We start from the raw sequence: 22,218 nt of genomic DNA, 5'->3' as shown, positions 1-22,218 counted from the left end.
CGAACTCTTAGGCTCAAATCATCAGACCGCCTTGGCCTCCCAGAGTACTGGGATTACAGGTGTGAGCCACTGCACTTGGTGCTATGTCTTTTATTTATGTATTTTATAATCTATATTCTCTATTAGATATACACCCTATGAGAGTAGGTGTTTTTGTCTGTTTGGTTCACTGCTCTCTTTCCAGGGCTTAAAATAGTGCCTGACACATATCAGATGCTCAATAAAGATTTGTTGACTAAAATGAATTGACAGAGGGCTCAGGGCTTTCTTAAAAGATTAGGTGTCCATGCCAACTGGAAGTCAATACAAACTCAAGACCAACCAGCCCTTAAAGTATAAGTCAACTGAAACATGTAATTACATTTACATTTTCAAATAATATTTCAGCCATCTATTATTCTACAAAGTAAAATGTACCCATATTTTCAGCTTTGATTAAAAATATAAAATACCCTTGTTTGACCTTTTGATTGAGCCACACTTCTGTCCAGCAGTAGGTCAATGAAGCATGACTGGAACACTAAACGGTGCTTCTATTCTTGGTTCAGCCTATGAGTCAGTTTCTTTTTTATTTCTCCTTCCTTTCAGTGGCCAAATAGATATATCGACAGTCAATTAATTATTGCCATGATATATGTCGAGTTCCATGAAACTGAAAGGGTAAGTCACCACTCAGAAGATATAACATGCATCTTGAAGGAGGAAATTTGAAAAAAAAAAAAAAAAAAGCTTTCTTGACTAACAGTAACTCTAGAAGACAGACAAGGTAACTGAAAGCAAATGCTACTGGCAAATAAGAGGATTTACTTTCTCAAATTTTCACTTTCAGAGCTGAGAGTTTAAAAGGAAGGTAAATTTTATGCCCAAAGAATAAAATCTCAATTCCCCAAGGAAAGCTCCATTCAGTCACCATGAATCACCAGTAACGGAGCTAAGAGAAATCTGAAGCTGGCATTTACAGAATGGTATGTTAGTAGTGAAGCCATAAACCATCCAAAGAACTGGATTAAAAATAAAATAACAAGTCTAGTCAGCCAGTTTGGATTCTGGAGAGAAAATACTAACATTTAAGTTAGAAAACAGTGTGATAGAGAAGAAAGAGAGTTAAGAGCTTTGGATTTTGGGTAGTAAGCTCCAGTCTGGGCTTTGCCATCTAGAAGCTCTGTGACCTTGGATAAGTTATTTAACCACTCTGAACCTCAGTTTCCTAAACTATAAAACACAGGTCATAATTCTTAGAGTTGTTATAGAGATTAAACTATAAAACACAGGTCATAATTCCTAGAGTTGTTATAGAGATAAGTTAGATTGTGAAAACCTTTGACATGGTAAGCGATCAATAAATGATAGTTCTTTGCCTAGATTGTCCAGATATAAATCTAAACTGAAAGAATAGTGTAGGGAATTGTCACCACTGGACTGCTTCAGGATGAATGTCCCTGAAATATTCTGCCAACATAGGTAAGTACCTTAACTTGATCCTGACAGTGGCCTGCAAAACAAAAGGAAACACTAAATTCAAAGATGAAGAAAAAGCCAGAAGGGAAAAATCCAACAAACGATAGCATGTGTGGGCCCTGTTTTGCGGTGTGCATCACAGTAAGGAAGAAATTGTGAGTGACTGCTTTTGGAACCATCCCCTGGGTCAGGCATTTCCCAGTCTTATCCAGGCTCAGCACAATAGACTGCAATGCCATTGCTCACTGTTTTGTGACAACACACTTCTTGGTTTCCCAGGACAGAGAGGGTGGAGATGTCTTTGGTACCTGTTTGGTTTGTTTTTGCTTTTAATCACTCAAATCCACCCTCCATCCATTCATTCAATCTTCCACACATTTCATCTCTCATCATGCATTTATGAAGCATCTACTATATGAATGTGGGACATATACCGAGCATTTGAGAAGATACATGTATAGCTATTTCACATTTAGGAGAGATTTGTAGAATTGTAGGTGTCACCTGTCTAATCCAACATTCCATTTGTGTGTGTGTGTGTGTGTGTGTGTGTGTGCGCGCGTGCATGCACGCCTAGCACCTACTGAAGTAATACCTTACATACATATTAATATTTACTAAGAGTTTACCATATTCCAGGTACCATGCCACATGCTCTCATGTGTTATCTTGTTTATTTGTTACAACCTCTCTATAAACACTGTTACGACCTTTAATGAACAGATCCAAAAAAGAGGGCTGGAAGAATTTAAGGTCACATAGCTTGTAAATGGAAGAGCAGGGATCTGAATTAAGTCTCTTAATTAAGGAGTAAGAATCAGGATTGCCCTGTTCACTGCATTCCTTACACAGAGATTTAAGTATATGATGATCTACGTATCTGTTCTCTGACACAATGAAAAGAAGGCTGAGGTTGGAACAAATTGAACAATATTTCTATTTCAGGTTGTAAAAGCCATGGATGGAAATTAAAAATCAAGGACTTAATCAAGGTTCTAACTTGAGACAACCGTTCATATGCATTTACTAAGATCTGAAATATGACCTCACTGTGCCCTCCAGGAAAAAGGTTTTTGTAGTTAACCAGAATATCCCCTTCATTCCAGAGTCACTGACACTTGAGCAACCTTTATGCAGCCAAATAAGTGCTCCCACTTGTCCTATGACTGTCAGAAAATAGAAGTGGAGTAGAAATTAGAATTCTCACATAAAAGATGAGAATTAAAGTCCTAAAACCATTAATGCAGTGGATCCATTGTGAGATCAAACAATCTCCATGGTGTATCAGAAGAGTACTCAGTAATGAGTTCAAAAATAAGCTGTGTGACCTTAAACACCTCAGTTAACCTCTCTGAGCCAGTTTCCTCATTTCTACAATGAAGAAGATAATATCTACCTCACAGTATTTTTGTAAGATTGAACAAATATACACTATTATTACTGAATATATAAATTATATATTATATGATATATAATATAATATGTAAAATATATAATAAATATTATATAATTTATATATTCAGTTTCTTCCATGTTTATAAAATGACAGAGCTTTATATGTTGGCTTCTGGCATAAATCAGCAATGCACTTTGAAATCTTATATAGTCAGTTACTTCCACGTTTATAAAATGATAGAGCTTTATACATTGGCTTCTGGCATAAATCAGCAATGCACTTTAGAAAGGCATCATTGGTATCTTATCTAAAAATTTTTCCATTAAGTGGAAAGGAGTCGACAAACTAAAAGGTTTGAGGCTTCCTGCACTAAACCAGAATCCAGTTCTCAGGTTTCTGGAGTCTTGACTAGAACCCCTCCAAATCATCTCCTCTAGGCAGAGCAGAGATCAAAATCATTTGGGATAGTTTCAAAGGCCAAAGCTAAGATTGATGGAGTGGCTTCAGAGCAGGGTTCCAGCTCTGCACAGGTACCACATTCGTAACAGCAGTTGCTGGACAGCCATGGGGCAAGCTTCTGAAACAGAAAGCGCCCCACGGAGAAAACTCAAGCAGAACATCTCACCTGCTGCTGCCTGATTGATCCTCCCAACATCAAAATATTTTATTCAACACTTATCACGTGCTTTCTATAAGCTGGGCACTAGGAAAAGAATGAGTAAGATGCAGTCATCATTCCTCAAAGGCTCAAGCTGGGGAGACAGATACATAAGCAGATAATTATAAAACAATATGGTAAGTATGAAAATAGAAAAATTATAAGAGCACTGAAGGGGTGGACCTAACTCGGGAGGTGGATACAATTTAGGTGGGGAATTCTTTCTGGAGGAGGTGACACCTCAGCAGAGTCTTAAAGGATGGAGTAAGGGCAGGAAGTGAAGGATAAGATAGGGTCTGTGTAGAAAGAGAATTTAGGCAAAGGGAATCAGCACGAGCTAAGAAACAGACATCACAAACAGTCTGGTTTATGAGAGGAACTCCAGGCAGCTGGATAATGCTAGAACATAAAATATGAGGGTGGGGCATGGTGAGAAACCAGACTGGAGTGGGAGACAGGAGCTAGGCTATGGAGGGCCTATAAACTGCATTCTGCAGTGTGAACTTTGTCCTGTAGGGGTTGGGCAGGCAACTCTTTACAGATTTTAAGCACCAGAGTGACTAAGTTTCTGTGATCTTTGACTTAGGAGATTGTTTTCAAAGAGAAACTGCAGTGTGGCCTCAAAAGCTACTGAATTGGGCTTTGGGAACTCAGTGTCACTGCTGCCCTGCCTGACTCATCACTGGAGGCAAGCACTGAGTTCCTTTGGTCTCCTGCCTCTTCCTCCCGTGTGCAGGGCCTCTTCTTGGCAACACTGACCTCATAAAAAGGTGATGTGGGCACAAGGAGACTCAGCATTATAAAGTGCTTGGAAGCAGCCAACGGTACACATTGAGCCCTGAGCATCTTTCTGCAGTGGGGATCTTGGCAAGGAGGCAAGGCCTCAGGGAGTAGGCAGCAGGGGGCCAGGTTTGCTGCAGTGCACTGCAGGACCAGCTGCACCTCGCACCTCCTCCTCCCTCCCTCTCTCCCAGTACTCTCTGGATCCTGGCTGATTTGACTTGAGGTTGAGTGGGTGGGTGTGGGAGGCCATCCACCTTGCAGGGAAAAGCATCCTGCAGTGCTCAGCCACAGTGACCATTCTGACCTCTCAGCACAGTAAGAGCTCAGGCCCCTTGTACTTTTCAGAACCACTGTACATCTTACCTCTCAAGCTGCCATTTGTAACTATTTCCGCCCTCCCTTCCCATCTTCTTTAATCTCCACAGTCCCCTTCCTCATTATCCCACCCACAGTCTCCATGTTACCTGGTTCCCTTTACTTCTTTCTGGCAAACTATGCTCCTTTATGACTCACTTCTTCCCTAGCTACATAAATGGCTCTGCCTCCCTAAGCCTTCCTTGATGGCTCCTCCCCACCTGATCCCTCCCTTCCGTGATTCCCTTTTATTCTGAGCAACTGAGTACATGAATCTATTTGTATTAGTTTACCTGTTCCAACTTCTTCATGCACAAATCCCTGAATCTGCCATGTCTTTCTCACTCATGATGTCTGTTCCCTCTGCTTGAAATGTCCTCTTCCTTGCCTCCCTTCTAAACTCTGCCTTATCTTTCCACACAAAGCACAAATGTCATCCTGACCCTAAGGCTTGCTTCCATCACCTCAAAGACAGATTAAATCTAATAGAACTTTGTTCACCTTTATTAAATTATGGTTTTTTTGCCCATGTCATAGCAACAGCTAGTACTCCTGTGTCACACACCTGAGAACTTTGTATACAGTAACTCATTAAATCTCACACCACCCTATGCTATCATCTCCAATTTAACCTGCCCAAGTTTATAGCTAGTCAGCGGAGCAACTAGGATTTGAACCCACATAGCATGGCTCTAATCAAATGCTACACCACCTCTCCATCCAGAAAACTCCACCTGCAGATCAGGTAGCCTTTGTTCTAGAACGGCACTCAGATCTCTTGGTATCCCAAATGTCTGGCACACAGCAGGAGATCACTAAATGTGTTCTGAATTTAACTGAAATTTGTTTAGCATGCATTCCCATGATTTCCTCAGACGTATGTTCTGTCTCCCCAAGCTATCCATGACATCAAGGGGAAAGGACTAGGTCATTTGTTTTCTTCACAGGCACACACAATCACAATGCAAGACAAGAGGTGGGCAACACCCTGTGAGCTCTAGGGGTACAGCTGGAGGAAAACTAATTTTGGATTTAAATGTGTCTTGTGTGTGCAATTGACAACGTCTTTTTCACATACCTGATCTCAACAGGTGTTATCAACAGTTGAGGTTAGTGGAAGGATGTGAGGAAGATAAGAAAACTAGGTGCAGATTGTTTGAGACGGGGCCAAGACCTCAGAGCTAGAAATATCTCAATGAGATTACAATCCACAGGCTCTGAATAAAGCACCTGAAAGCCAGCCTCCTGTCCACTGGTGTGGTCCTGGGCAGCTGTGGTCCTCAGGAAAGGGAGAGCGTTGGGTCAGCTCCTCCCCCAGCAGCCTGGACAGGGGTGGGAGGCTGGTGAGAGGGAGAGGGGAGCCTGGCAGGGTGTTCTAGAGAGGAGACCAACTGAGCAGAGGTAAGCCAGGATGTGTTAAGAGCAAGAAAGCAGGTTCGGGAGACTCTGAGGGCTTCTCAAGTGTTTGTTCACCTTTACCAGATGGGATAGAACACCATGAGAGGTGACATGATTTCCTAGTGGTATGATAATATAGATATGAAGAGTCAGGAAAAACTGGCTTATCTTTCCATCAGCTGGAGGTAGTCATTGTTTCCTTATCATTTGTAACTATCCCATTGCGTTTCTAAAAATCTGTATCTTTATTTTATTGTTCTAATTCAACACAACCGCAGATCGAATTTACTCAATGCCGTGTGTAGAGGAAGGATTTTCAGGTTAGGATGAGCTCTGCAGTAGAGAAGCTTTACTTAGCAGAAAAGGCAGTCAATTTCTAGACAAAAGACCTGCCCCATCTTATTAACTGGGTGGTCTTCCGCAAGTCTCTTCGACCCCCTGGGTTAATCTTCTCTTCTGTAAAATGGGGATGAAAACGCCCACCTACCCACCTCCAAATGAGTGCTATGACAATAACTTGCACGAAGGCCTGTGAGCACCCAGCGTAGGCTTTCTGCGAATCTGAACGGTCTCCAGGGTCTCTGTCTCACGCTCTTCACTATTCAGGAATGAAACACTGCGGATGTCTGCTCAGAAATGTAGGGAGAACCTCCTCCCACACGGGACCTCCCGCCCCTGCAACTCATGAAGTGAAGTGAAGGCTCACAGATCGCCAGGCTCTTATTGTAGCCTCGACAGAGGGCGAGGCAGGCTACACTCCGGGGACGCAACCGGGTGGATCTGGAACCCGCGTTTCTTGGCCCAAGGCATCGAAGGCGTAGGGATTGCTGTTCCCGGCCCAGCCCCTCGCGGTAGCTGCAAAGCGCCCCTGGGGGCAAGTCCAGCGGTACGGTCCCCGGCTCGGGAACCACTTCGCTTACCTGCGGCTCCACCAACCATCGCTGCTCTGCGCCGCCGGGCGCAGGGCGCGGGGCGCGGAACGCGGAGTACACGGGGATGCGGTCCCGAGTGCTGTAGAGGGTGGCGAAGCGCTCAGCGCCCTCCGCACGCTGACAGATCTTCACGTGGGAATCGGTCGCCAGCCCCGCAGGCGGGGTCCCGGCGTAGAAGAACTTGTCACATTCGCCAAAGCCGGCTTCCTCCTCGCCCACGAGCCGGCCCTCCAGCAGCCTAGCCAGGGCGAGGAGGCTGCCCAGCGCGAACCAGCGCGCGGTGCCCATGGCGGCCTCTGCGAGCGCGGCTGGGCCGAGCGGCTGGGCTGCCGCGGCGCGAGCTCTGCGGGCTGGGCTATGAGCGCGCGACGCAGCTTAGCAGGGTAGGGAAGGGAAGTCGGAACCCAGGCGCGGCGCTCTGCGGAGCCGGGCGGAGCAACCCGGGCGGCGGGGGCGGATCCGCGTCCGGAGGCCGCGCCTCCCTCCCTGAAGATGGCTGCAGAGGCCCAGGGCCGGGCTCCGCGATTCTGACAACGTCCCTTGGGCTGCGCCCGGGACTGGAGAAGCGGGTCACCTGCCGCCGCGCCGCCTGGTCTCAGCAGTCCGCGGGGACGCGCGCTGCCAAGAGTGGAGAATCCGAGTGGGGCAGGCCTAGTCCCGGGACTGGGAAGAGATAGTCAGTCGCAGGGACTGGGCGCCAAGAAGCTTGCTGATCGCGCGCGCCCAACGGCAGCCCTGGGGATGCAGAGGGGTGGCGTGAGATGCTCACAGAGCTGCGGCCGGTTCGGAGTGGATGGGCAGAGTTCCCCCTCTGAAATCTTATGCAGATCCTTCTCCCACTCTCCACCGAAGTGCTCAACGGCCAGCACACGCATACAATTTTCTTGCAGTATTTTCTTTTGTTTTTGGGCTCAGCAGAAACTCAGAGAGTAAAGAAATACTGTTAAAGGAAGTTCCTAAACTGGGCAGACAGTACAACCCTGTGTGGTTTTCTCGGTGCAAGGGTTAGAAACAAAACCGATACCAAGCAAGGAAGGAGGCCAGCCGACGTCACGGGTCAACAGGTTGGCCAATTCTTTCCTTCATTTATCCCTCTGAATGCCTAGGTGCCAGCCTGAGATAGGCACTGGATTACCACAGGAGTAAACAAGAACAGGGCCCCTGCGGTCACAAAGACAGCCTAGTAGGAAACCTTGTCACTCACCGAGGAAACATGGTATTTAAAGGATAACTAAAAACTGAATGCAGATCTGTGAGACCCTGACAGCTGCAGGGGTTCAGGATGTAATCCGGGAAGGTTTGCCGGAAGAAATGGCATCCGAGCTGAGACCTGGAGGATGACATTAGGCAAGGAGGAAAACCATGTGCTAAGTGGTCTCCCACAGAAAGGAACATGATGTATTGGAGGAGTTGAAGGAAAGCTAGTGTGGGTAAAGAGCAGAGAACTGCGTGGGGATGATGGGAAGTGGGGCTAAAGGAGGAGGCAATGGTCACATTACTCAGGGTATTACAGGCCAGAGGCCTTCAAACACTTTTTGAGAAGGCCCATAATGAGAAAAGTTTCGTGAAATAATTCTTATGCTTATGATTGGCATTGCAATTTCATATTTCTGTTCTACTTCACTTTTTTTAAAAAGTGCTGGTGTTGACCCACTAAGTTGTTTCTATGAGCCACTAATGGTTCATGACCTGCAGTTTGGAGAAAAATATTATAAATCATGTTGAGGATTTTCATCTTTTAAAGGTGGTAACTCTATCCTTTTCGTTGTCAGGGAGAGACTGGTAGATTGAAGTGGCCCAGAATAAATGGGTGGCTCACACCTGTAACCCCAGCACTTTGGGAAGCTGAGGCAGGCGAATCACCTGAGATCGGGAGTTCGAGACCAGCCTGCCCAACATGCTGAAGTCTTTCTCTACTAAAACCACAAAAAATTAGCTGGGTGTGGTGGCAGGCCCCTGTAATCCCAGCTGCTCGGGTGGCTGAGTCAGGAGAATAGCCTGAACCTGGGAGGCGGAGGTTGCGGTGAGCTGAGATCATGCCGCGGCACTCCAGCCTGGACAACAGAGCCAGACTCTGTCTCAAAAAAAAAAAAAGAAAAAAGAAAAACACCCCACAATTGCCACAATCCAGATGAGAGATGGTAGCTTGGACTAGGATGGTAGGATGGTGGCAGCAGAGATAGGGTCAGGGCAGCTACCCAGGGCCAGGGCCTGTACTCATCTTATGATGTCATCTGTTTCTCCAGTGTGCCACTACAGGGACGGAGGACCAGAGCCTGTTGATGCTTGCCTAAGCTGGCACAGCCAGTGAGTCCTGAGGCAGATTTGAAACAGGTCTCTCTGATTCCCAAGCCTGGCCTTTTCTTTTAACTCACAGCACATCTGTAAGATGAGGTCATAAAGAAGGAAGCTATTCAAGAGATTGTACATTGGAACTTAAGAACAAATTTCTTACAGGTTTTAATGCCTGAAAATGTTGACTATGTTTGGTCCCAGAAATGAAACCAAAGTTTGTATCTTAGTTTTTAAAAAAAGGAGGGGACACATTTAGTGTGATGTCACAGAAGAGGCTAGACTTGAAGTCCCCTTTGATCTGGATGATGACCCTGATCATCTGGTACTAGTACCTCAGTCGTCTCATCCTTGTAGGCTTCAATCAAGTCCTCCCACAGGGACGATGCTGGGAGGATTATAGGTTTTATAGGATTTTTAAAATATTTACATTATTTTATAAGGTTGAGTATAGGGTTCCCCAGTGTTGACTTATGATGTCAGTCATAAAGATATATAAACACAGTTGAACAACTAGAAATCAATCCCTCTCTTCTCTGAGTTGTTTAAATATGTATCTGTTAGGATACTCATCATGGTAGAGTGTTAATGATCCCTGTATCTGTCTTCTTTATTAAATCATGTACTCCTAGGGACAAAGGTGGTTGGTGGATCCCAGTGGCTACCACAAAATCTGGAGTGATTAGATGCCAAATATGATTATGTTGTATTTTACCAATGCAGAAAGTATAATACATTGTTGGCCTTTATGACTAAAGTATTTATAAGACTTTAATTCACTTTCTCAAAATGTCTTGATCCCTGTGCTCCACCTTTGATAAGCATAAATATCTCTGCCACTCAGTCCCCGTGGCAGAGTCTAGTTTTTCCCCCAGCCCTCTGTCAGTGACTGACACACATTATAACACTGAACGTTTGTACATCCCACAGCCAGGATGATTTCGTTTACTTTATATTCTTTAGTTTATAGTACAAGACAATAGATTTTTCTTCCGTGTGCTTGTCTTCCACAGATAAAATATTACTTTTGCAAATTACAAGTGTTCTCACCCCAAGATTTGGAACAAACTACAAGGTAGGAGTGACTTGATCTAATTAACACATTTGCTAACTGCTGATTCTAGGGGAAAACTGTCTTAAACAACATCTGTATGTGTAAAACTTGTAGGTCCATCAATAATTCACTGCTGTCTCTACATTTGGTCACTGACTCTCTTCTCAAAGGAAAAGAGGTTTCAAACCAGATCCTCTTAGGTCTCTGCACTCAGACCCAGCCAAAGGTAACAACATTCCATAGCCTTCTGCAAAGGCTTGAGGATGAAAAGTAATGGCTGATGTGGAATAAAACATCTGTGGTTTGGTTGGTTCTGTCCAAAGTTATTTAAAAATATGAGCCCAACTAGACACTTCTTTCCCCTGCCTCACTGCTTTGATGATAATTGCATCCCTACCGTCACACCTTTGACCAAGCCATCCTCATTTGTCATGCCCAGTTTTTATTCCATCATCCCTTCTAATCCACTCTCCAGCTAGGATGACTTCCTAACATAAATCTGATGACGTCACCCTACCCTTAATAGCACTTTAATCACTCTCCATTTGCCTTGGGATGCAGCCAGAAATACTAGCTGATTTCCATGACCCCAGAGACCTGGCCTTTCCCTCTCAGGCCTCATCTTTCTCCACTCCCACCTTGCCCACATGCTCAGCTTCTTGTGTTTCCATGAATGCACAATGTTCTCTCTTTTGTTTTGTTTTTGAGACAGGGTCTCTCTCTGTCACCCAGGCTGGAGTGCAATGTTGCAATCACAGCTCATTGCAGCCTCAACCTCATGGATTGAATCGATTCTCTCACTTCACCCTCCTTAGTAGCTGCAGCTACAAGTGTAGCCACCACATCGGCTGATTTTTATATTGTTTGTAAAGACAGGGTTTTGCTATATTGCACAGGCTGGTCTGGAACTCCTGAGCTCAAGCGATCCACCTGCCTTGGCCTTCCAAAGTGCTGGGATTACAGATTTGAGCCACTGAACTCAGCTTGATGCTCTCTCTAGTCTCTGAAAATTTGCATCATAAACTACTTCCCTTGTCCTGGAATTCTCACCACCCATTCTCATCCCTTTACTCATTTCGTCTAGCTTAGCTTTTTTTTTTTTTTTTTTAATCCCAACAATCTAGCTAACCATCACTTCCTCAATCACTCACATTCTTGACAAGCATGTCCTCAACTTCACTCCCTCCTCTACTCTATGAGGTTAAGAGCCCCTTCTAATTATGCCTATTAAACCAGTAACCCCGTTTCATAACTGCTACCTTTCCCCTTAGTAATGAACATAGTGCCTACTATAGAGTAAGCATCTAATACAGTGAGTGAGTAGATGAGTGAAAGAATAAAACCTTCTTTTTGAAACTTCATTTGGGTTTTCATTGCTCTAATTCATTCATTCATCCTCAATGTTTTTTGAACATCTACCATGAGCCAGCAATGGTGCTAGATGTTGGGTGTTTAGAGGAAGCAAAGTTTAGCCTAGTTCCTGCTCTCCTGGCACTCATGCCAGCACCTCTCAGTGCCATGTGGGCAACCAGAAGAGAAAACACAAGCTAACTAATTATTGGCAAGTGGCTTTGCCTTAGACCAGGGCAGAGCAAAGCAGAGGAATCTTCATGCAGCTAGTGAGTTCTGTAACATTGAGTTCATGCTAGACCCATCTTCATTCCAGTGCAAGACTGACACAGACATTGGCATCACAGAACTTGAAGTATGGTAGGGAGGACAGACAGACAAGCAATTACAATACAGCGTGAGAAATGCTCTGATAAGGGAAGTACTGTGTGTTATGTTGCAGAGAAGTATAATTTAGGAGGAGAAGTTCTGGAAAGACAATGGGAATGGTGGAAAATCATACTTAATTATGCGATATGTTGAAACATGGTTCACAAACTAGAATAACAATTAATTTTTAGGCCCCTAAAGCTACTTGTTTGGCTCTCCTCTCTTGTCTCTCTAGCACGTATAAGGAATTGGCAAATGAGGAAGCTAATCCAGTTTGGATTACCAGGAAAGGTGAGGAAGCTGAGGAGTAGTTCCTATTGGGGTTAGAATGCCTGATTTATTTTTCTAATAATGACCAAATCAAAGAGAGCCTGCCTGGCTGAACCCATGTGTGGGCAACAGACAGTGATTTACTGAGTCAAGAGAGTTGCTGATGCATAAGCAGCAGGAGGTTGAGTCATGTTTACCTGAAATGTAGGCAGAGCTGTCTTCTTTCTAGTAAAGCTAAATGTGGATGTTTAAAAATAATAGCAGTTGTTTAATGGGTATAGAAATTGAAATTTGCAAGATGAAAAAGTTCTTGAGATCTTTTTCACAGCAATGTGAATACACTTAACACTTGAAAAATGGTTAGGATGATTAGTTTTATGTTTTGGGTCTTTTACCACATTATATAGAAAAAACTAATATCAGACTTCACATCAATATGGATGTGGATAGAGGAGAAACGTATTCCTTCATTCAGTAAATAGTGAGTGGACCCCACAGGCCAGGCTCAGTGCAGATTGCTGAGGCCACAGAGGGTATACATCATGGTCTCAGCCATCCTGGAACCCACAATCTCTGCTTACCACCAAGTCATCTCTATTTTCAACACAGAACTTTACACATTTATTTCAGAAATACATCTGCCTAAGTAACCATTTCATTGTAATTATGAGTTAAAACAACTGCTGTTTATTTTAATTGGTAGCAAAAAAATTAGGGAAAACATTTAGTCCCATCTGTAAGTCTGTATGTGTCTGTCTTAGTCGACATGTAACAGCATCAGGGAATTATAAAAGACTCCCAAACAAAAAGACAGACAAATGTATCGGGGAAACCCCATCCCCAATATTCAACATGGGTTCTATTTCCCTAAGTGTCAGCTGGTCTGAGGAATAAAGGGAAAGAGTACAAGAGAGAAATTTTAAAGCTGGGTGTCTGGGGGAGACATCACATGTCAGCAGGTTCGGTGATGCTCCCTGAGTCGTAAAACCAGCAAGTGTTTATTAGCGATTTTCAAAAGGGGAGGGAGTACACAAATAGGGGGTGGGTCACAGAGATCACATACTTCACAAGGTAATAAAATATCACAAAGCAAATGGAGGCAGGCAAGATCACAGGACCACAGGACGGGGTGAAATTAAAATTGCTAATGAAATTGGCACGTATTGTCATTGATAACATCTTATCAGGAGACAGGGTTTGAGAGCAGACAACCTGTCTGACCAAAATTTATTAGGTGGGAATTTCCTCATCCTAATAAGCCTGGGAGCACTGTAGGAGACGGGGGGCTTATTTCATCCCTTCAGCTTTGACCATAAAAGATGGCCGCTCCCATAGGGTCTGTTCATAGGCCTACCCTCTGGGTCGCATTCTCTTTCTCAGGGATGTTCCTTGCTGAGAAAAAGAATTCAGCGATATTTTTCCTATTTGCTTTTGAAAGAGAAATATAGCTCTGTTCCATCCAGCTCACTGGCAGTCGGAGTCTAAGGTTATCTCTCTTGTTCCCTGAACATTGTTGATATCCTGTTCCTTTTTTCAAGGTGCCCAGACTTCATATCCTTCAAACACACATGCTCTACAAACAATTTGTGCAATTAACGCAATCATCACAGGGTCCTGAGGCGACATACATCCTCCTCAGCTTACAAAGATGATGGGATTAAGAGATTAAAGTAAAGACAGGCATAGGAAATCACAAGGGTATTGATTGGGGAAGTGATAAGTGTCCATGAAATCTTCACAATTTATGTTCAGAGACTGCAGTAAAGTCAGGCGTAAGAAATTATAAAAGTATTAATTTGGGGAACTAATAAATGTCCATGAAATCTTCACAATTTATGTTCTTCTGCCTTGGCTTCAGCCGGTCCCTCTGATCAGGGTCCCTGACTTCCTGCAACACAAATGGAAAAACCATAGGTCTTGGCATCAGGAGGTTTTGGTTTAAATTTGAGCTTGGCTACTTACAAGCTATTTGAGCTCTCTGAGCCTCAAATTCCTCATCTGTAAAATGGGAATAATAATACCTATTTTGTGTTATTGACGTGAGAATTAAATGAGATAACCAATATGAAGCATCTAACCTATAGCAAAACTCAATAAATGCTAGTCCTTTCTTTCATCTCTGTAAGTAGATGGATAGAGTTTCACTTAGAGAAAACATAGAATTAAGAAAATCTGGAACTTACAAGACAAGTATTTTAGGACTCTGGTTTATAATTTCAGAAAGAGCAAGTTGGGTTTATAAACTGGTTAGCTTCAGGATTCAACCTGATGATTCAATTCCAAATCAAGATAGGACCTTTAAAACACAGAACTTTTCCAGTACACCCCCCTAAGACCAAAATACCCTTGATCCATCGACTTTGATTAAGTCTCAGGCAGTTTTCCAGTGCAATAGCAATGGGATCATTGTGGGCAGAGGAACACTCCTTAAGAAAATGCCTATGTGTAGGAGGCTTCAAAGAGAGATAGACACATCATCTTTCATGGTGTGCAATGTTAACTTCCATAAAGTTCAGGCAACTAAATAAAATTAGGGGAAAAAAAGCACATTGGTAGATATTAAGAAACACCTTCCCTTGTAGAAGTGAGATGAGAGCATTCTGAAGATGAAGCAGGAGGGGAGAGAAAATCCCAAGTGATTCATGCTTAGACCCAGGAGGTTCTTGGTTTGTAAACATGGAGGTTCACGATTTGTCTAAAAAGGCTTTATTAAGAAAAATGAAAAGGAACAGAAGGAACCATGACATTGGCCATGTCCATTGACATATCTATTGAATTCTTAGGCTTGCTACCTGGTTCCCCTGGGTCCAAATTTTGGCCACCAGGGGTGACTAAATGACTTGTCATTTTCACCATAGACCTGAATATTATTGCTTGTGACCCCTTGAAGATGCCTCTTCCTGGTGCTTCCTTCCACCTCCCACCAAGAGCTCCACCTACATTTCCAATGGCATCTAGATGGTGGACTCAGTTTCTGGGTCTTTCGCAGGCCCGTCCCCCTCACCTTGCCCAATGCAGAGTGAGCCCTTGTCCCTTGCAGCAAGCTTTGCTGTTAAAGTCACTGGGCATTTGAGGCCTTTGTCTTTGGATTATTAATCTGCTCTGCATGTACCCAGGACCCAACAATGAGGGCATCTGTTGCAAATCTAATATTAGCAACAAACTCAAGTCGCATCATCTTGTATAAAGAGAATATTGAGGGAGAAACATTTGATCACTAGCAGAGACATGCAGCATTGAACAAGGAGCTCTGTCAAATGCTTGGCTGTCTATTATTTAGGGAAGGGAGGACAGGAGGGGAGGGAGAAGACTGAAGAGTGTAAGCCTTTCTTTCTTCCCATCTGTTCAGCTCTCCCAGGGCAATATGACATACTCTGCACAACTCCTACAATATTTGACCCCAGGTCAGACATAGAGGTCCACTGTGACCCCAGAACACACAGATGACTTGGATGGTGCCCTTAGGAACAGCCACTCATGGGTCTGGGCAAAGGAGGGCATTTCTTTGGCAGAGGATCTGCCTGACTAACAAGCCCAGAACAAGTCACCTGAATTAAAAACCTTTGGACACATGACTCAGAAGACCCCAGATGTTTTACCTTTTCTACCAGTGCCAGAAGTAGAGTGAGATTATTTAAGTTAGTCCCCATGACTTGGGGCAACTTCCCAACCCAAATGGGTCATTTAGAAAACAGGGCATGTTTCAGAGGTCAGTGGGCCAACAGGTCAATTTGGCCGGGAGGGTTTCTAAGTTTTTTGAATTAGCTGCCGACATTGAAAAACCTGAAGATTTTAAAATAAAATTCCAAGTTCCAAGCTTCTCTTGAATATTCAAAAAATGACAGCCACATGGCCCTCATCCCCACACAACAATAGTCACCTCCACTGCCCAATTCCTTGGCCTTATCATGAGGCAGGAGCCATTTTCCTGACAGCAACACTCACTTAGATGACTTGCCAGAGCCTGCTGGGATTTTGAATTTTCCATCAGGGGTCAAGAGTCTCACTTGAGAGGTTGAGAGGAGATCTCTGGTCGAGTTTTCTCCAACCAAGCAACTTCTGGGTGCTGTGAGCGGTGGGCAAAAACAGAAAAGCAAGGAGAAGGACCTTATTTCAAGGAAAAACAAGCTTCCACCACAGAAAAGCCAAGCCCAGTTGGCACAGTGACTTGAGTGAGAGAGACACGGCCAGCCAGTACAGCTTGGATGCTGTGACGAGCAACACAGAGAAACAGAAACATTGGCCAACAAGCCTGTCCGAGCCTTGTCACGTGTCCTCTTAGCTGGAATGAAGACGGGGGAAGGGTGGGTGCGGGGAGAGAAGAATGTGCCCTCTTCATGTCCCTTTGTACTTCCACTTCCTTTAGGGCCTGAAAAGAAGGAAAACAAACCAGAACTCTCACTGGCAGTTGCTGAAGAAACTAGACTCCCATCTATTCCTGCAGGCAAACTCCCCATGGACCAAATGCTAGAGGGGTGGTTCTCAACCTTCAGTGCATGTTAGTGTCACTCAGGGAGCTTTTAAACCATTGTACTCCTGCCAATTAAAACAGAATTTCTTGCGGGGCAAGGGGATGGGGGCCCAGGCATTAGTATGTTTCAAATACGATTCTAATGGGAAGCCAAGGCTGAGAACCAATGTGCCAGAGCAGTGCTTCTCAACCATAAACTTGTCCTTGATTTACCTGGGAGGATTAGTTAAAAATGCAGATCTGAGTCATAGGTCAGGGCTGGAGTCTAAGCTTCTGCACTTCTAACAAGCTTGCAAGTGATGCCCATGCTGCAGGATCCCAGCCCATACTTTGGTGACAAGGAGCTGGAGGACTTGTGCTTTGTCATTCTCTCTTCAAGTACTTCCATAGAGAAGATAGCAGATCTATCACCTCCAAGCCTGAAAGTAACAATAGCAATAGCAGTAAAAGTAATGATATTACTATTAAAATAATAAAATAATAATAATAAAAACATCAATAATAGCAAGACTTTGATGTGTGTTTCTTCCTGCCAAACACTATGCTCAAGTTACACTTTTTAAAAATATTCAACAACAAGATGTGAAATAATTGCTCATTCTTGCCTTGGGTTCTTTACTACTCAAAGTATCTTGTTTATATTAGCTTTTTAGACTTCACAACAACCCTATTGTCCTGGGTGCTGCTGTTATCATTCCATTTTAGGGAAGAAGGAGCTGAAATACACAGAGATGAAGCTGTTTGCCAAAGCCACCAGTTTACAAGCGCAGAGCTGGGTTTAGACACAGGGTGTATACTAATAATGACCCTGCTGCTCTGTCTCTCCAGGTACTTGGGCCTTGGAGTTGTGAGTCACTTGCCCACAGTCATGCTAATCAATAGTGGAGCTAGGGTTCAAAACTCCACAGACTAAGCTATTGGGAGAGGAAATGAATGAGGTATAGAAAGTGCTAGACACAGTTCCTGGCACATCATGGATACTCATAATTTCTTTCTTTATTCCTTTTTCCCACTCCCCTAGAGCATTCCTTGGGGCTGTCTTAGCTCTGGCCTCAATAACAAATTCCCTTAGACTAGGGAGCTTAAGTAACAAGCACTCCTTTCTCACAGTGCTAAAGCTGGGAAGTCTGAGATGAAGGTGTCAGCATGGTTGGGCTCTTGATGAAGGCCCTCTTCCTGGTTTACAGGCAGCCATCTTTTTGCTATGTCCTCACGTGAGAGAGAGTGAAATCTCTCTTGTATCTCTTCTTTTAAGGGCATTAATATCACTCATAAAGGTTTCACCCTCATGACCTAAAAACCTCCCAAAGACCCCACCTGCAAATACCATCACTTGGGGATTAGGGTTTCAACATATGAATTTTGGTGGGACACGTTCAGTATATGGCAGGGTGCTGGATAGTGGGAAGAGAGAATGGAACATAGCAAATGGTATTTAAATGACCCTGCTCCCTAAAGGAGCCAAGTAATGTCAATGGCATGGACAGAGGAAAGGAGAGGGTTGACAGTAAGTCACACCCACTTCCTAGAGTGAGGCAGCCAATGGGGAGACAAAAACCAGCCCCCATACCTCTACAGGCTCATCCTGTGCCTGGCGGAACTGACAGGAAAGGAATATAGGTACCTAAGGCAGCCATTGCTACCCAGAATGGTGATCTGTGTCCATTTGTCAAGCATGATTGGGAGAAAGTGATCAAAAGGGCTGCAGTGAGAACAGGAATGGACTGAAGCAGCTCTAAGAGCCCATGTAGCTTTGGCACTGAACTTGAGGCTGACTGCTCCCAACAAAAGACACATTTCTCCAGGGGTTCTGAAACTAGCAGCATGGAGGAGAGCCTGGATATTGCTATGGTTTCTTAGAAGAAGCTGTAGCGTGGTGAGAGCGCCTGCTTGTCTGTGTCTCCATCCAAGCTGACTATAATCTCCATCTTATGTTCTATCCTTAGCATATAGTACAGTGCCTAGCATGGAGAGAGTACTTAATTAACAATATTTGTTGAATGAATGAATGAATGGATGGATGAATGAATGAAAATCTTTTATTCAAATATGAGAAAGGATTTATTCTCTGGCTCTTCAAGTTATTTCAACCCCTGCTTAGTACTGGTTATCTTATTTTAAAAGATAATGTGAAAGTAATAATGCTATAAGAGGGAACTATTTATTTTAGCTATTTCTTATTATGCTAGCCCTTTTTTTCACTTTTATTGATGTTTTAGGTCATTTATTCATTTAATCAACAATATTCATTGACTTCTCACTGCACGGAAAAAGAGAAAGACAACAGTCAGTTGTATTAATCTGATCTAATCAACAACATGAAACTATAGGTAAAATAAAGTACTTACAATTTTAGATGGCCATGTGTAAGTATAATTAAGGTAACATCATCATGAGAGGCAAGGTTAGGCCACTTGGTTCCTAAGGAGTTTCTCAGGTGGGAGAAACTTATTCGGTAGACACTCGATATTCACAAGGAATGGATCCTGAGATCTTGGCAAATTCCTAATCCTAGCACTTTTCTAAATATTATCCTTATCTGGAGCCAGGGTTTTCCAGTGCATAGCCTTAATACTCCAAATCTATTGCTTGTTCAACTCTCATACCTGATCTCCCACCTAGTAGCTGTTTTTCCAGGAAATTCCTACTGCAGCCTCTGATTTGAGGTTGCTCATAAGCAGCTGAAGTGACTGTTGTTAGCTTAGTGAATGCCAGGGATCTGCTGTGACTGCTAGAGTCCAATCCAATTCGACAGTAGTATGAAGTGCCTAGTAGGAGTCAGATACACGTCATGTTAGCTGACACAGCAGGGAACTAAAAAGTATCATTCCTTCTCTCATAAGATTTGTATCTGGTAGGAAAGACAGAGCCATTCACCGGGTTGGTTGTGAATTATGAGCGCTTTCAAAAGCTCTGTGGTCCCCAAGTTCCTCCACCCCCTGCTTACCTGAAACATCAGCCACTCCAACTGCTCAGGGGTTTCTGGAGGAGTATGCATTAACTGAGTTAAGACATTTATGGTTGCTTCATCCCCCCATTTAGATCCCTGCCTTGGCTCCTACTCCCTCACTCCTACATGCCAGCCCCTTTGCTAATCTGTGAGCATATGTTCCTATCTCAGGGCATTTGCACTTGTCCTCTGCCCACAATGATGCCCCATTCCCGTGGTCACAGGCTCAAGGACCGCATCCCCCAGAGGTTTTGCCAGCCATTCTATCAGATAAAGCAGCCTCTGTTGCTCTCTAACCCCTTACTCTGTTTTATTTTTCCTCATAGTCCTTACAATTACTTGACATGTTATTTTATATCACTCTTGATAATGAGAATAGATGCTCCAAGAGAGTTGAAACTTCTTTGTCTTTTTCACTCTTGTGTCCTCAATTCCAAGAACAGAGCCTGGAACAGTAGGTGCTCAGTAAACATTTATTGAATGAGTAAATGAATAAATGGGCCCTGAAATACACAGACAGACACAATCTGAATCTTTTAAGAAGAGGCTCTGAGGGGTGGGTCAAAAAAATTAGAAGATTTTAGCCGGGCGCAGTGGCTCACACCTGTACTCCCAGCACTTTGGGAGGCTGAGGCAGGCAGATCATGAGGTCAGGAGTTCGAGACCAGCCTGACCAACATGGTGAAACCCCCTCTAGTAAAAATACAAAAATTAGCTGGGTGTGGTGGCATGTACCTATAATCCCAGCTACTCAGGAGGCTGAGGCAGGAGAATCTCTTGAACCTGGGAGGCGAGGGTTGCAGTCAGCAGAAATTGTGCCATTGCACTCCAGCCTGGGTGACAGAGCGAGACTCCATCTCAAAATTAAATAAATAAATAAAAGATTGTGGTGAGAACAGGAAAAGATGCTCTCAGAGATCTACAGGCCTGGGTGTGGTACTTTTTTGGGTGGAGGGCCCTGAACTATTAGAATACAAGGAAACTGAATGCCAGGATACCAGTAGTACAAATATTACATTTTTGTAAGGTGGCACCTCTAACAATGATGCCCTTTCCCTACAGTGCTCAGGTCTTGCCCTCCTTTGTCTACCTGAAACTGCTTATCTCCATAACATCCAGCACTCGCTGCAGATTAGTGAGAAGGTCCCCCGGTGTTACCCCGACAGTTGCTACAGATCAGTGGCAATAAGGAGCAACAAGAGAATGTTAGAAACTTCATTTTCAGAGGCTGGTGAGCAGAGTGGGATCCGCAGGGCAGCTGGAGTGAGGGGCTGTTCCTTAGCCTGGTTCTGTTCAATTCAGATGGGTTTCCTTCCCACTTATCTCTGCAGCCAATTCCTAGCAACTGTTTGTGGTTTTCTACTTAAAGCAATGATAGGTAATTCAAACATTGAACAAAACTCCAACTTCTAATTTCTATATGGTCACAGCTCAGTGAAATAAATGTCAGGGTGAAGTTATTTCTAAATATCTGTTAAGGACTTCTTATACATACACAAAATAGTTAGCGTAATGGTTAATCTTTATGAATAATTTAGTGTGACCAGGTAGTCGAAACCTACAGTTAAAATTTTAAAATAAATCTTAGAGTCAAGACCTGAACACCAACCTCTGCCAGTGTGCATTCAAGTATAGTTTCTAATGCACATCTTACAAATGTGGGCTTATACGTAATAGTAATAATAGCCAACATTTATTTAGCACAAATTGTGTTTGCTTTGGTCTCAACTTGTTGTGTGCCAACTCTAGCACAGGTGCAAATAGCTAAGAGCTCCCTTTGCCCAAATAAGGAAGTGAACAGCCAGAGGAAAGAGATTATTTACTGAAAGATTGCTCAATAAGCTAGTGTAGGAGTTCTGAAGAAAGGTTGGTTCTTCTGGCTCCTGATTGTTTTTGAAATCTTGACCTTGCCCTGGCAACACTGCAACAAGGCCAAATACAACAGGGAGAGGAATCTGCAAATAAGTATGTGTGAACTTTTGTACAAATATGTGGGCAGATCATGAGAAAAAAAGAAGTTTCCTACTAGTGAAAGTAATAGGTAGGAGATAGTTTGGCAGTTTCTTACAAAACTGAACATACTCTTACCGTATAATTCCACAAATGAGCTCTTTGGTATTTACCCACATGAGCTGAATATTTTCTCCCACACAAAAGCCTGCACATAAAAGTTTACAGCATTTTTATTCATAATTGCAAAACTTGGATGCTTCCAAGATGTCCTTCAATACATGAATAAATAAATGAACTGTGATACATTCAGACAATGGAATATTATTTGGCAATAAAAAGAAAGGAGCTTTCAAGCCACAAGACATTGAGGAAATTTAAATGTATATTACTAAGCGAAAAAAAAAAGCCCATCTGAAAGGGTACTCTATGATTCCAACTACATGACATTGTAGAAAAGGCAAAACTATAGAGGTAGTAAAAACAGTGGTTGCCAGAGGTTAAGGAGGGATGAATGGGTAGAGCACAGAGAA

The 22,218-nt window shown here is 43.5% G+C and overlaps 1 protein-coding gene and 1 long non-coding RNA gene across 2 annotated transcripts in view; one reads left to right on the top strand and one right to left on the bottom strand.

Moving 5' to 3' along the window:
- ENDOD1 (endonuclease domain containing 1) overlaps positions 1 to 7,431 on the bottom strand; it is a 42,314-nt gene extending 34,883 nt beyond the window's left edge. The window contains exon 1 of the mRNA XM_033203957.1: positions 6,968 to 7,431. Within this exon, the coding sequence (XP_033059848.1) occupies positions 6,968 to 7,267 (300 nt within the window). The 5' untranslated portion in view covers positions 7,268 to 7,431. The remainder of the gene's footprint in view (positions 1 to 6,967) is intronic.
- An 11-nt stretch (positions 7,432 to 7,442) lies between these two features.
- Positions 7,443 to 17,269, top strand: LOC117079833. The gene is made up of 3 exons (XR_004435629.1): positions 7,443 to 8,043; positions 10,285 to 10,346; positions 16,681 to 17,269. It is a non-coding gene; the product is annotated as an uncharacterized LOC117079833 (long non-coding RNA).
- The last annotated feature ends 4,949 nt before the right edge of the window (positions 17,270 to 22,218 follow it).

This window comes from Trachypithecus francoisi, unplaced genomic scaffold (genome assembly GCF_009764315.1).
Source record: "Trachypithecus francoisi isolate TF-2019V2 unplaced genomic scaffold, Tfra_2.0 Lachesis_group8, whole genome shotgun sequence".
Taxonomy (NCBI): domain Eukaryota; kingdom Metazoa; phylum Chordata; class Mammalia; order Primates; family Cercopithecidae; genus Trachypithecus; species Trachypithecus francoisi.
The sequence above is the reverse complement of the archived record's forward strand: the minus strand, read 5'-3'. Positions and strand labels throughout refer to the sequence as shown.